This window comes from Trematomus bernacchii, unplaced genomic scaffold (genome assembly GCF_902827165.1).
Source record: "Trematomus bernacchii unplaced genomic scaffold, fTreBer1.1, whole genome shotgun sequence".
NCBI lineage: Eukaryota > Metazoa > Chordata > Actinopteri > Perciformes > Nototheniidae > Trematomus > Trematomus bernacchii.
Genome location: NW_022987613.1, coordinates 253358 through 269208, shown reverse-complemented (window position 1 = coordinate 269208; position 15851 = coordinate 253358). Strand labels below are relative to the sequence as shown.

Genomic DNA, 15851 nt, shown 5'->3' with positions numbered 1-15851 from the left:
AGAGGTACATGGTGTACTTCTACCCCACTACAGTTCAGAGGTACATGGTGTACTTCTACTCCATTACATGTATTTAATACCTTTAGTTACTTTACAGATCTGGATGAATGATGTGAAATCTAATCAAGTGTTAAATCAGACTTTAGTTCCACCTGGAGTAAATTCACAAGCTACCCTGCAGTATACAAAGTCATTCAAACTAGCTGCACCTTTACCAGCTTTGAGAACACTTTCATGATCAATCATTATAAAACATATCATATATATTATTCTGAAATGGACCAATCTGCACAATGACTACTTTTACTGTTGCGACTTTCACTATATTTTGATGTTAATACTTTTCTACTTTCACTTGAGGAACATTTTGAATGCAGGACTTTTACTGTAACAGAGTATTCCTACACTCTGGTACTTCTACTTTTACTCAAGTACAAGATCTGAGTACTTCTACTTTTACTCAAGTGCAAGATCTGAGTACTTCTACTTTTACTCAAGTGCAAGATCTGAGTACTTCTACTTTTACTCAAGTACAAGATCTGAGTACTTCTACTTTTACTCAAGTACAAGACCTGAGTACTTCTACTTTTACTCAAGAACAAGATCTGAGTACTTCTACTTTTACTCAATTACAAGATCTGAGTACTTCTACTTTTACTCAATTACAAGATCTGAGTACTTCTACTTTTACTCAAGTACCAGATCTGAGTACTTCTACTTTTACTCAATTACAAGATCTGAGTACTTCTACTTCTACTCAAGTACCAGACCTGAGTACTTCTACTTTTACTCAAGTACAAGATCTGAGTACTTCTACTTTTACTCAAGTACAAGATCTGATTACTTCTACTTTTACTCAAGTACCAGACCTGAGTACTTCTACTTCTACTCAAGTACCAGACCTGAGTACTTCTACTTTTACTCAATTACAAGATCTGAGTACTTCTACTTCTACTCAAGTACCAGACCTGAGTACTTCTACTTCTACTCAAGTACAAGATCTGATTACTTCTACTTTTACTCAAGTACCAGATCTGAGTACTTCTACTTCTACTCAAGTACCAGACCTGAGTACTTCTACTTCTACTCAAGTACCAGATCTGAGTACTTCCACCTTACTCAAGTACCAGATCTGAGTACTTCTACTTCTACTCAAGTACCAGATCTGAGTACTTCTACTTCTACTCAAGTACCAGACCTGAGTACTTCTCCCCCCTCTGAAATAAAGTAGTAATTCTGCTCCATTATAAAACATGTATCTGATATATAAATATGAAAAAGGAAACACACGGTCTGAGTTCGATCGCTCATCGTTTTATTCAATGACTGACATCTCAGTGCAGCTGTTGGGAAACCACTGGAGCTTTTTTTTGTTTTTTTAAACGTTTTTATTTTCATAGCGTTGATGCAACACTGAGAAAGCGCTATTTCCAAACAACACAGGTCCCTCATCAGAGATATGTAAGAGAGTCTCACCTGGACAGATTTGCATGAAACATACAAATGAAACAGGTTCAACCTTTTTCTTTTGACTTTTTGTTTCACATATAATAATAAATATCCATACCTATAAACACTCCAACAAAAAAAGAAATCAAACATATTAAGTCACAAGTACTGGAAAAAAGCTCCACTTTTAAATCACAATGATAAATGTACAAAACAATAGACATCTCGTATAAATGTTAATGGTGTTTTCCGTTAAATTAAAGTTGGAGATTCAGTTTTTCCTGAGGTTTATGGTTCCCCGTACAAAGGCCAGGAGAGGGGAATGGCTTTTTAGGTAAGAATGACAACAGGTCAAAGTGTTCCTTCAGGTACCGGGAGATTTAGAGAACCGGGGAACTCAAATATTCTGAGCACTTCACGTGGTAATAAATGCATTGAGGCCACTTTCTAAAAACAGCTGATTCAAGTTGATATTTGCTGGTCCACTTTGAGAAGTTGTGACGCTCCCTTTTTTACTTAAGATTTCTTTCTTTTTCTTTTTTAAACGCTGGAAGCCACAACAAGGAGCCGACCAGCAATGAAACAACAACAACAACAACAACAGCAACAACAACAACGTAAAGAAGAATCTGCGACAGATCCAAAGGTTTCAAAGGTGAGGATAATAAAAAGAAATGAGAAAAACGCAAAAGTATTCTGAAAAACTGTACATGTAAACATCACACTTTCACTGAGTCCATACAAACCAGAGGATTGGGGGGGGTACAAAGCTTCACACAGGTTACAGTACGAGCTCCTGCACTGCTTCAGTCAGTTTCAGTGCAGGAGAGGCAACAGTTGAAATCATATAAATAACGATAAAAGACCACCACCAAATGATAAGTTAAAACAAGCAACCACTTTGTTTTTTTACTAACAGTGCTGTACCCACATTAGAAAAAACACTCTTTGTACAGCTATACATTTATCTGACCACTTTAATCCACGAGCTACCAGGGCAATCTTTAATCAACACCAATAGATTACATTGTCCAGTCAATACAAAGAGAAGATCCATCGGGCATTTTCAAAAGTAAACAAACGACAACGTGACAACAGAGAGGGCGTCGCCGATCACAGGAACTCCAGCGCGAGTAGCTCAGCGTTAAAAAGACGGTTTCACACATCGGCAAGCTAGGGTTTTTAAAAACGAGACGACGTGAAGTCACCGAGGAAGACACGTGTGAGGAAACCACGTTCAACTTTAAAATACGTCTGTGAGAGCCCAGAGGAGGAGGAGGGTGATGAAGAGGAGTCAGGATGTTCTGTTTCATAAAGGAAACCTGCTTTTAATCGGCAGGCAACGTCCAAATGATTTAGTATGCCAGTAAACGTTTTAGTATGTCCGAAAACAGTCAAATTGGAGATACAGGGTCCCAAGATGGAATTAGATTAGACTGAAATACTCTTTTGTGCACCAGTCAATTCTAAAATGAAATACAGAGTTTAATACCAGATCAAATGCACGTTTAAGGGTCTTCAACATATTGATTTTAAATGTCAGATTCCTTGCTTCTTGTCTTAATATTGTCCTCGTTGATTTTGCAAATGGAGCTGCTGTGATGCAAGACAAAGTGCAGACTTGATCTGACTGTTAAAGTATACTTTTGTATGCAGTATGCACACAAACTAGCATGATGTCCTGGTGCATCCGGTCACATTTTGCAGTATGCACGCTTTTCCGGCTGCACCCAGGAATATAAGCAAAGTTCAAATGTGCAATATAATGAAGTAGTTTGTACGTACTTCATAAGAGCAGCTGCAGTGTGTACTAAAGGTAAGAGAGTATGGGGTTTCCAATGTGCTTTTAGAGTGTCATTTTTAATTTTTAAATATATGCGTCAACATATTTAAAATGCAACCAAACTTGTACAAATCCAATCATCCACCTGATAACTTAATCGTTTGTGCTTGAACTTCTCGTGATGTAGTGAATGTTGGTTGCATAATGTCATGGCTCTGGACTAAAGACTCCTCAGTGTTTCTCTTCAGCTTTCAGGTGTCATTTCATCACAAAGATTTGACCTGGATATGATGAGGATAGGTGACCAAGTGATTTTGCTGTCATGTTTAACATGAATTGAATGTGCGTTCTGGCTGCAAACATGTCTGTTGTCTCTCCTGTGATTTGATGTGTCGCAGGTTTGTTTCCCAAAGTGCATGAAACAGAATTCATCCTGCTCCTGCTTTCCAAACCCGTCTGTAATGAGCTCCATTAGTTTCATAAATACGCAGATTCAGAGCTGCTGCTGTCCTTTTCGTTATAATCAGTTCTGGATTTGTTTGAACTGAAGCTGATATAAACTCCAAACGAGGTCAAACACACTCAAATCTCTGTGTTTGGTTACCGTAATCCTGAGCCATAAAGTGCTTCCAAACTTGCAGAAGATAAATTAATTTCAAATGTAATGCAAGCCCAATCATGACATGGGAATATAAATAAAGTAAACATGATAATTTAGCATGTAGCTCCAGCTCTAAGGACTGATTCTTGATAAATAACTGATAGATTTGATAAGATTTGTGATAAATACAGAAATATATCTCTCTAAACTTTGACAAATCAACAAGGAGCGAGCCTCGTTTGTCCTTGTTGGGAATGTTTTCAGCCTTTAAATCACAGATTGATGTCGTACAAACACTTTTTACACAAACATACAACAGCTTACACCGAGAACCACCAAAAAGAAAAGGGAATAAAAAACACTTTTTGTGCCGAGTGACTCACCGTTAAAAGTGTCTGTTGTGAGACTGTGCTCTAGATACACACACACACACGCGCACGCACACACACACACACACACACACTAGCAGAAAGCTGAGAGAGTAAACTGTGATGTGATTACATCTTTTTCTAAGATTGTCTCTTGCTTCTTTTTCAGACGTGATGTAATGAGAACGAGGGTTAGACACAGCTGAGGTCAGAGAGTGAGCACACACACACACACACATTTTCTCACCAACACACACACACACACACACACACATTACTGCGATGCTCAAATGTGCTCCTTTTTCAACCTTAAAAAACACTCACAGGACGATTTCCTTCACACTAAAATAAAAAACAAGACGTGCAACACTAAGTCTCGTTTTTCTGCCAGGTCCCATTTTGCCTTTTCGTCACGACGGATGATCCCGATACACTCAGTTAGCGAGAAAGATCACGACAAACGACAACATTGAATTCGGCTACAATGCTGCACGGGATATCACTTCATTTTTTTTTTTACGACATCTGTACGGGAGGAGATTGTTGGCGAAATTCCTTTTTTTAAAACGCTTCTCAGTAAGCACACCATTACTGATTATCTCTTTAAATATTGCACCGTTTTCTTCTCGTTCCCGTTCAAACAATATATTAATCTCCTTTTCTTTCCCTGACAAGTGTCTGCGACCTCAATGTTGCATACCTGGGCTCCTTTTTCCTTTGTGACTAATGAGAAATTGCCCATGATAGAAATATTTGTAATAAAATAACAGAAATAAAGTCGGGTAATGAGTCTGTTTCTCTCATGTCTAACAATCTGGAAACACTTGTCGAGGTATAGCTTTGACGGGTCTGTTTAAATATGTAAAAATGTCTGACACTTTCCTATTTTTATCTACCTCTCTACTCTTTTTGTGTGAAGTTTGCACAATTCTCCGTAGCTGTTGAGGTCGACACATCCTGGATTTAGCAGCGAATCGTCTGCAAAACGCTCCAAATTTGGAGAATGAACTCTACCTAGAAATCCTCGATTCACACCACGCCACTGCACAGCTGTGTAAAAGTAGAAACGAGCTAATGACGCTAAATCACTGCTACTAATTTGTCCAAACTTCTGCATTAAAACGAGCCGTCACAATCACAGCTGATTTTAAGTTTCTGCAGATCTTTCACGTCGCTTCCTGAGACGAATGGAGGGTGTTTGAGAGTGTGAGCTTGAGAATGGGATGAATGGCTACAGATAAACAGGGCACTAAGGTCAGAGTGAGCCAGATGCATAAAGAAAGGGGGGGTCTTTTGAGTCTCTGAGGGGGGGTCTGGGATCAGTTCTGCTGCAGGATCAGGTTCTCCAGCTCGTCGGCGGAGCGCAGCAGGAAGGCAGCGGAATCTCGGTACCCGGCGATCAGCTGACGCACCGCCGTGACCTCCGGGAGGCTGAGCTGAGCCGAGGCGCCCCCCCCACCGCCCCCCTGACCCTGGCTGCTGGAGGAGGAGGAGGAGGAGGAGGTGGGGGGGGCCACGATGGACTTCATGCTGAGATCTGTGGGACCTGAAGAACACAGAGACAAACATTCAATCAATCAATAGACAACTTTGTTAATCCACAGGAAGTAGTGGAGTGTTAGAACAATCTCCCTGGTCCCCGGCTTGATCTTCAATCTCAGGATCCATGTATTTGTGATCCTCTCCAGAATGGAAGGAGTCATCACATACAGAGCATCAACTAGTTCCTGAACAGTGTCCTTCACATGCTGATATCCAAGAGAGGGAGTTACACAGTCACAAGATGGAGGAATACCGGTTCTTCTAGGTAATCATACATCCTGTCACGTTCAAAAGAGTTTTTTGTCGAAATGTTGGCTTTTTTCTGAAAATCTCAAAATTCTGACTTTTTCCTGAAAATGTTCTTTTTTTTTTCTGAAAATCACAAAATTCGTACTTTCTCTAAAGATTCTGACTTTTTCAAAAAAATTGACTTTGCCTCAAAATCTCAAAATTCTGAATTTTTCGCAAAATTTTGATTTTCTCTCAAAAAAATGTGATTTTCTCAAAATTCTAACGACTTTGCCTCAAAATCCTGACATTTTCAAAAAATTCTGACTTTTTCAAAAAATTCTGACTTTTTCAAAAAATTCTGACTTTTTCTCAAAATTATGACTTTTTCTAATCATTCGTCACCGGCTTGAGCTTCAATCTCAGGATCCATGTATCTGTGATCCTCTCCAGAATGGAAGTAGTCATCACATACAGAGCATCAACTAGTTCCTGAACAGTGTCCTTCACATGCTGATATCCAAAAGAGGGAGTTACAGTCACACGATGTGCTCTGCATGTGAAACCATTACAGAGGGTTTCATCGCTCCACTTCTATCAGCAGCAGTGTGTTGAATCCTCAGCCTCATTATTAGTTTTCTGATCTCCTCACCGTTGGTCTGCGTGTTCCCGGCGCTGGGCTGCACCCCCCCGTACCGCAGGTTGTAGTTCAGACCTCCGTTGGTGAACAGCTGCTCCTGGGCGAAGGCGGCGCTGGAGATGCTGAAACCAGACGGAGTCAGAGAGGCCGGGTCTCTGGAGCTTGACTTCTCTCCGGAGGACGGTTCATCCTGAGGGGAAATAAAGGATCGGAGGTAAAGACGATGCATCCGAGCCCCTTCCTCTAAAATCAGAGATGGCAAAAGTACACACTTCCTTTACTCAAGTAGAAGTACAGATACTCGTGTTTAAAGATACTCTGGTAAAAGTAGAAGTACTGACTAAACTTCTTTACTCAAGTAAAAGTAAAGAGGCTTTGAAATGTACTTCAGTAAAAAGTACCCATAACTAGCAGCTGTTTTAAAGAGTACCTGACCTCCCTTTATATTAATAGAACAATAATGTCATTGTTAGCTAATGAATGTTTCCATGCTGAACAACGGCAACATGACAACGTTTTCATTGGTCCCTCTTCTTTAGAGAAGACCAGGAAATGATGGATACACGGATCGTGTTCAAATCAATAGGCACGCAATGACTCTAAATAATAATGATCACGCCACCAAACACACATTCAAACTAAAGGAACCAGCCTGTTTGGGAAATGTGAGAAGTAGAAAGTACAGGTATTTGGGTTCAACATGTAAGAAGTAGAAAGTACAGGTATTTGTGTTCAACATGTAAGAAGTAGAAAGTACAGGTATTTGTGTTCAACATGTAAGAAGTAGAAAGTACAGGTATTTGGGTTCAACATGTAAGAAGTAGAAAGTACAGGTATTTGTGTTCAACATGTAAGAAGTAGAAAGTACAGGTATTTGTGTTCAACATGTAAGAAGTAGAAAGTACAGGTATTTGTGTTCAACATGTAAGAAGTAGAAAGTACAGGTATTTGTGTTCAACATGTAAGAAGTAGAAAGTACAGGTATTTGGGTTCAACATGTAAGAAGTACTCAGAAAAATAAGTATTGGAGTAAAGTACTGACACCAGAAACATGTACTTAAGTACAGTAACTAAGTATTTGTACTCCACTAGTTCCCACCTCTGCTCCTTTGTATGAATATGTTTGAGAAACACTCTAGACCCCTGCTGGGTGAAACCCGTAGATACTCACCGCGGGGTAAGAGTCCAGACGCATCCTCTTGGCAGCGTTTCTGGTTTCGTTATCGCAGGCGGTGGCGAGGATGTTCTCCGCCGTCACCGAGGTGAGGTGAGGGGGGGTCGGTCGGATCTGGAACAGAGAGAGAGTTTAAAGACGTGAAACACGGGATCTATTGAGATGTATGAAGCGGTGGAAGTATTCATTCATCACCAGGATTGCAAAAGAGCCCCTGGCACTAATGATATTTAATTTGTATTTACTTGCACATCTCAAAACATTCTCTTGCACTATTTTATCTGTTTTATGTGTTCAATGTCTTATATATATATTCATGTTGCAGTGCTGGAGGAGCCTGGGACTCATTGCCATATCTACACTGGATGACAATAAAGCCTTGAAACTTGAATATATTTTCATTTAAGGACGACATCTCAATAAAACAGTTTTGTTTTGTTGGTGCACGGACATTTGGGTATAAACTGCAAAAACCAAATCACACATTGAGCAATAAGACGACCCCTTCTTGTGAAAACCCAACACTCAAAACACTCAATTATCTGGGGTTCATTACACGGTCTGAAAGCTCAAAGATGCTCTGACATTAAAGAGGACATTGTTATGAAATGGTAAAAATGGCGTGGCCTTAATGTATTTCTATTTCCTTTATCCAACATTAGATAATAACACAGCTCCAAGTTAACGCTAGTGTTGCATTGGGACGCACGTACAGTATGCACTTAAAACATGTGATGCATAAAAGAACGTGATTTGAGACACAGCACTGGTCTCCGACTGAGTTCCTTTTCTCCTAATTTGTTTGTCTAAAATGTACTTTATTTGCTTCTGAAATGCAGAGAAGAAATACATTGAATTGGAAGTACTCAATTAAAGAAGAAGTACCTCATAATTATACTTAAGTACTTGAGTAAAGGCACTTACATTCTACCACCAATTGTTTTTGGCATTTGTTGAAATCTGAAGAAGTAGAAAGTCGTCAGAAAAATAAGTAGTGGAGTAAAGTACTGATACCAGAAACACGTACTTAAGTACAGTAACAAAGTATTTGTACTCCACTACTTCCCACCTCTGACTGTTTGTGGTGTTAATAGAGTTTTATTGGGGGTCCTCTGTACCTCGAAGCCGCTCTTCTTCAGGCGCCGGCAGGACTTGAGGTAGGTGCGGATGCGTTTGCGGGATCGCCCCTCGAACTCGGGGAACTGCCGGCCGCACGACTCCAGGATGGCCTGGATCTTCTCCTTGGGCTGTTTGGAGATGGGCACCATGCGGTCCAGGTTCTCATCCACAAACAGACGCACAAACATCTGAAGAGGGGGGAGAGAGGGGGGAGAGAGGGGGGGGGGGGGGAGAGGAGGAGAATCAGCAAATCACCAACACCGTGCATTATTTGTTATTAAAATAATATCTTACATTTTTAATATTTTTGTTAAAGTTCCATATGTTATACCATTGGTGCACATCCCTGAATAAGTCTTGGTGAATTTGAGGGAATGTACTGACACACATTTAGTCAAATTAACCACTATATTTGTGTTTTGGATGTTTTCTTTCCACTAATCGGAGAAAAGTACCCAGTGCAGGATTCTGCCTGTAGTGTCTCGCCTTAAATGCAAGACTTTGCTTGAAATTGATTATTTGTACATGTTGTAATACTTCTTACACTAAGACTAACCCTAACTCTATCAAAGCCAATTAATGGCAGTTCAGTCAGACAACTCACGTGTTTCTTAATATGTTTATTAGAAGCAGCATATAGTTTGAGTTTGGCGTCTAGGCTCGGGCCTCATCACTCCACAGATTTACAAAGAACATTGAGTGATGATTAGATAACTATCCCCCGAGCCTACAGGTGGAAGCTGGGGTGGAAGCTGGGGTGGAAGCTGGGGTGGAAGCTGGGGTGGAAGCTGGGGTGGAAGCTGGGGTGGAAGCTGGGGTGGAAGCTGGGGTGGAAGCTGGGGTGGAAGCTGGGGTGGAAGCTGGGGGGGAAGCTGGTGGTGGAAGCTGGGGTGGAAGCTGGGGTGGAAGCTGGGGTGGAAGCTGGGGGGGAAGCTGGGGTGGAAGCTGGGGTGGAAGCTGGGGTGGAAGCTGGGGGGGAAGCTGGTGGTGGAAGCTGGGGTGGAAGCTGGGGTGGAAGCTGGGGTGGAAGCTGGGGTGGAAGCTGGGGTGAAGCTGGGGTGGAAGCTGGGGTGGAAGCTGGGGTGGGAAGCTGGGGTGGAAGCTGGGGTGGAAGCTGGGGTGGAAGCTGAGGTGGAAGCTGGGGTGGAAGCTGGGGTGGAAGCTGGGGTGGAAGCTGGGGTGGAAGCTGGGAGGGGAAGCTGGGGTGGAAGCTGGGGTGGAAGCTGGGGTGGAAGCTGGGGTGGTGGTGGGGCAGGCGAGCAGCAGCAACATGAAACACAGCAGCAGGAACATGAACGTATAGCAAGTGAACACAGCAGTGGCAGCAGCAGCATAGCGAAAGGCAGAGGCAGGAAGACCTGGCAGCTTAAATAGAGTGGCATGTTTAGGAGAATGTGTTTGGTTGGTTGTCAGAGGGACGAGGTGCGTCACATGTTAATGTATCATTGGTGCTCGAGTTGACTGCCTGAACTAGCTCGCAGGCTTCGCCCCATTGTATTTTCCCTGGAGAAATGCACATGAATGTTTGCGTAAACTGCTCTTTGCAATCTAAAGACCAAAAGTACATGAACCTTCAGAGAGTGAGAGCTGGATATCATGCATTATCACACGTAGCATCAGGATCACTGTCCCTATCAAATTTGGGGGGACGTATATCCCCCCCCGTCCCCCCCCCCGCTATCTGCGCCCCTGGGAGGAGGGGGTGTGGAGCAGAAACATGGAGAGAGGCGGAACAAAAGAGAGGGATGGGGGAGGTAGAGAGGATGAAGAGGAGGGGGAGGTAGAGAGGATGAAGAGGAGGGGGAGGTAGAGAGGATGAAGAGAGGAGGGGGAGGATCATCGCTCAGATTCAGGACCTCTCTGTTGTTCAGGATGCTTCCCTGCTCCTCTCCCGTCATCAGACTGGGACATAAACACAGGATGGAATACAGAAATACTCTCAGTGAGCATCTGCCTACGTTTACTTCAGATATGAGAGTGTTTTTATATTAAGACGTACATAATAAGCACACTTCTAGTTCAGCAGTGCAGGTTGATATGTAATGATTTCTTTGTACATGTTCTGACACAGGATATACATCTTCCACACCAGACTCTCTAGCACACATGTGTCTAACTCGAGGCCCGGGGGCCAAATCAGGCCCTTGGTGGATTTAATTTCGGCCCGCAGGATAATTTCTAATTACTATTAGATCTGGCCCGCCGGTATATTGCACCTTCACTCAATCCTGAGGGTCTCCTCAGCTCAGAGCCTGACCCCAAACATTGATGAACTTGCACCCAAGATGAGATGCCAAGTATCTGGCTTGAACTAGCATCACAGAGCAGCACACTGAGTTTACATGGATGTTTCCTTCTGCACTTTGTCTCTCACGACAACAGGACATGTTTGGTTTTCTCTTTGAGGGAAATAGTTTTGTTGAAGCTGTTGTTGGCCTGTGGAGAAATGTAATCATAAGAAATGACTCTGGAAAAGCTGCAGATCGAGCCATAAGAAATGAATGCAACTGATTATTTAATGTTTAATGTTGGCAATCATTTAAGCTTTGTTAGTTCCAGGTTTAATATGTGCAATAAGTTCATTTCAATAAGTTCTGCAATAAACATTGAACCAGTCCGGGCCTCGACTAGTACCCATTTTTTTATTTTGGCCCACTGTGTATTTGAGTTTGACCCCCTGCACTAACAGAACATATAAATATCCATTACCAGCTCTCTTTGTCCGTGAAATTCCTGGGAACGTTTTTCTTTTCAGAGGATCAATTAAAGTGGACCTATCATGCTATATTTGAATAATATAGTGTAGGACCATACCTATATAAGGCATATTTATACTTTTTTTTTTTCAAAATAACAAATCATGCATTTTAGCCATGCCTCATTTCGCTCAATTTGACCATTTCTAGCTCTGGTCAGATTCTGTGAGAACAGCACCATCTACAGGCCTGGCATATGTACTACAGCGTCTCCAGCGCTTTCGAACGGCAATGGCCGTGGCTGTCTCCTCCTGATTGGTGGAGTTGGCCCAATAGCCGTAGCGCCACCGTCCTGACGTCAGGACAGTGTTCAAATCTGGATCAGTTTTTATCAGATCCGTTGCAGCCCCTTTTTTAGAGATTTGGGTATGGAGGAAAATAGAGAGGGTTGTGTTTTCTGACACTTGGTGAGTTCCCTGGAACACCGGGGACACATATTCATGTAGAAAAGACGTACAAAAGTGCATTTTGCATGATAGGTCCCCTTTAAGTGGGACTCATTTTAGGGAGTTCCCTCTTAAATCATATTATTCTGTATTCAAAGATCAGAGCTGTAATTAATTGGTGTTTTGCATGAACGTAATCACAGTCGTTCTTAGTGACTCTTATTTTGTATATATTGATTGTTGTGCATTTATTTAGGTCTTAATGTGTGCATATGTATGTCTGCTGATTGTGTATATATAGATATATACATATTTGTATATATATTTGTATTTTTGTATTCAGGGTATTGAGAAACGGTATTTCGATCTCTCTGTCTGTACACACAAACTGAAAGATTGATAATAAAGTTGACTTTGATCGGCCTTCAGCAAATTCAAAAAGTATAATGTAATACGTCCCACAAATTGTGCTTATATTGAACTTCTTAAATATATATGTCAAAATATATTAAACAGTAGTATTCATGTGTTAATAAGACCACCTTTCAAATACATTCAGTCAATTAAAGTTGGAACATTTCTAAGTTAGTTGATAAGAAAAAAGCCCAATGACTTATTCCCATAACAAGCTTGAAATACACCCTTCATATTTCTCCTTATTATAATCAATCTGAGGCTTCTGCTTTAAGGGATGAGCTGCCAACACTCACAAGCATCATGTACCTACATTTGATTGATTTTGCTAACTTATAAATGGGGCGAAGCCTGCGAGCTAGTTCAGGCAGTCATCTCGAGCACCAATGATACATTAACACGTGACGCGTCTCTCTTACAACCAACCAAACACAGTCTCCTAAACATGCCGCTCTATTTAAGCTGCCAGATCTGCCTGCCTCTGCCTCGCTATGCTGCTGCTCTGTCACATTGCTGATGTGTTCACGTGCTGCTGCCTGCCTGCCCCACCTAGACGCCAAACTATATGCTGCTTCTAATAAACATATAAAGCAACACGTGAGTGGTCTGACTGAACTGAACTTATGAGGCGATAAACCTCTAGTGAGCGGCCCAGCCCTTCGTATATTTTTCTGTATGTGGCCCTCAGTGAAAACAGTTTGGACCCCCCTGCCTTTGACTTACGTTGAAGGCCTTCAGTCTCTCGGGGTCGCTCCCCTCAGCGTCGTTGATCTTGTCGCTGTCGTCGTGTTCGTCGTGATCGTCGTCGTCTTCGTCGATCATCATCGCCCTACCGGAGGTCAGATCCTCTGCGCTCATACTCACAGAGTCATAACTTCCTGAGCTGTAAGGTGGGGACTAAAGAGAGAAAACAGACAAGAGAGGAATCAGAGCTGCACAATATGAGGAAAATACACGATAACGTTACTATCAAGGCTAAGATATGTAGATAAGTAGATAAGCCAGTCCTTTATTAGTATATAAGTGCTTTGATAAAATGATTAACAAAGCACTTACATACTAACAAAGGACTGGCTTATCTAAAGCACTTGAAATGTTGTGGCTCTATGAAACCTGACGTACTTATATGATTCTGTTTTCTTCAAGTTTGTATCTTCCTGGTCGAATGCACTTATTGTAAGTCGCTTTGGATAAAAGCGTCAGCTAAATGCAATGTAATGTAATATGTGATCAATGATCAGATATTAAAGGAGATTCAAGTCCAGTCAGCAAGGATGTGATAAAGTTGACCATTTGGTTGCAAGAATAATAATGTATTTTGCTCTCAGGGTTGCATAAATATGAGTATCAGTACACAAAAAAGTAGAATCAAATCCAAGACACATTTAGAATAGAATTGTGACTACCAATGCTAAAGATATGTGATCAATGATCAGATATTAAAAGGAATTAAAGTTGATTCAGCGATTTCAATTTACATTTGCGCTCCTATGCAGTCGTGGTTGCATAAATATGAGTAGAAAAAACACAAAAAAGTACACTCAAAAGCCAAAACACATTAAGAATTGAATTTTTGTTAATTAATCCACATTCAAATTAACTAATGACACACATTTAGTAAAATGAACAACTACATTTGTGTTTTGGATGTTTTTCTTTCCATACGCCACATGTTATAAAAGCCAAAACATATCCCAAAAGTGACCAGTGCAGGATTCTGCCTGTAGTGTCTCGACTTAAATGCAAGACTTTATTTGAAATTGATTATTTGCACATGTTGTAGTGGTTCTTTCTAGTGTTGTAGTACTCGAGACCGGTCTTGAGAGCACTTTTTAAAGGCAGTGTTTGTAAACATTGCACTGGTCTATATTGACTGCTACCCCCTCACCTCTCGCCACCCCGTTCACGTTGTTGCTTAGACCTATATACCGTAAAATGCATATTATGATGTTTTATATTATGTTCTTACTATTGGCGCGTTTCCACTACACGGCCTCGCTCGGCCCCGCTCGGTATGGCTGGGCCTCGTTAGGACTGGCTCACTTTATGGCGCATTTCCATTACAGTTTAGGAACTGGGGCAGTATCTATAGTAACGCAGTGTAGGCGGAGCCGTGACGTGATCTTCAGAGAAACCCCAGAAAAACAACACAGCCGTTAGCTGTTAGCACTCAGAGCTCACAGCTCCTCATATCTGTTCAGAAACTAGACAAAAGTTAAACAAGTACAAACCACAGACTGCCTGTGTCATGGCGAATACAGTCGCTGCTTTATTTATGTCTGTATAGGCCGTTGTTGTGAGTGTGGACGGTCGGAGCATATACTGCGTTAGCTTAGCCAATCTCCATCTAGAAAACACGCATTTTAAAAGGTTTTTCGCCTGCCGTCTGTCTGCAGACTTGACAAAGCATTAATTCATGGTTTTTACTAACCGGTATCAGTATGTTGTTACTTCGGCATCATTTTGAAACGTGTATTACAATTAAATCACGGTCAAATATGTCCATCTTGTTGTAGTTGTAGCCCCCTTGCCAGCGATGCTCTCTCTAGTTTAGCATACTCAGCCCGACTCAGCCTCGTTGTCTCTGGCCCTAGACCCGCGATTTTATGAGGCCAGAAAAACTGTGAATTAGGACCCGCCGGCCGGTACTAGGCCAAGTGGAAACGCAACCAAAGACGGGCCGCTGACGTCACAGCCCTCTTAACCTGTTCCACTCTGAGCCTGTTTTTCAGGTCTCAGGCTCGAAAATGACATTCCCAGAACAAATGACCATATCTTCCCTTCTAAAAGGGTTAAATTAATAATCTTTGTTCTCAAAGTAATGATAAACCTGTGAGTTGGATGTAGAAGTGTCAGAATCAATATAAATGTTTTTTATTTTAAAGAAAATTCAGATTTTACATAGTAAAAAACTAAATTATAGTGTCCGTCCAAAAATTATTTTTTACAGATAGTGAAAACTACCCTTGGATGATGGGTTAGTAGACTAAAAGCTTTAGGAATCCAAAGTACAACATATAATAAGTACCCTGTATCAAGATTGATGCAAAACAAGTGAAATTTGACCTTTTTAGAGAGATTTAGCCAAAAACTGGGCCATCTGGGGTCATTTGGGTGGATTTGACCTATCTCTGGCCCCCCTTGCTCGATTTGGTTGGTTGACATACCCTTGTGACCGTTAGAGCCAATAGAATCGAAGGGGGAGGCTCCCACCCAGACACGTTGTAAAGAAAAAATGTGGTTGCTTCGCGTGTGGAAAACGAAACCAAAGTAGAGGAATGTCTCCTTCTGGAGTTTGGAAACTAAAACGCAGTTGTATTGCTTATGGATTATCAGAAATAATTTCATAGAAGGCACAGACACATAGGATGAACCTATGGATTAACTGCAG

The 15851-nt window shown here is 41.5% G+C and overlaps 1 protein-coding gene across 1 annotated transcript in view; it reads right to left on the bottom strand.

The window, feature by feature from the left end:
- Positions 1–1303: 1303 nt before the first annotated feature.
- LOC117483702 (nucleolar protein 4-like) overlaps positions 1304–15851 on the bottom strand; it is a 54605-nt gene continuing 40057 nt past the window's right edge. Inside the window, exons 7-11 of the mRNA XM_034132058.1 lie at positions 13184–13357; positions 8904–9092; positions 7783–7899; positions 6624–6801; positions 1304–5747 (exon numbers count right to left, since the gene is read on the bottom strand). Of these exons, the coding sequence (XP_033987949.1) occupies positions 5521–5747; positions 6624–6801; positions 7783–7899; positions 8904–9092; positions 13184–13357 (885 nt within the window). The 3' untranslated portion in view covers positions 1304–5520. The remainder of the gene's footprint in view (positions 5748–6623; positions 6802–7782; positions 7900–8903; positions 9093–13183; positions 13358–15851) is intronic.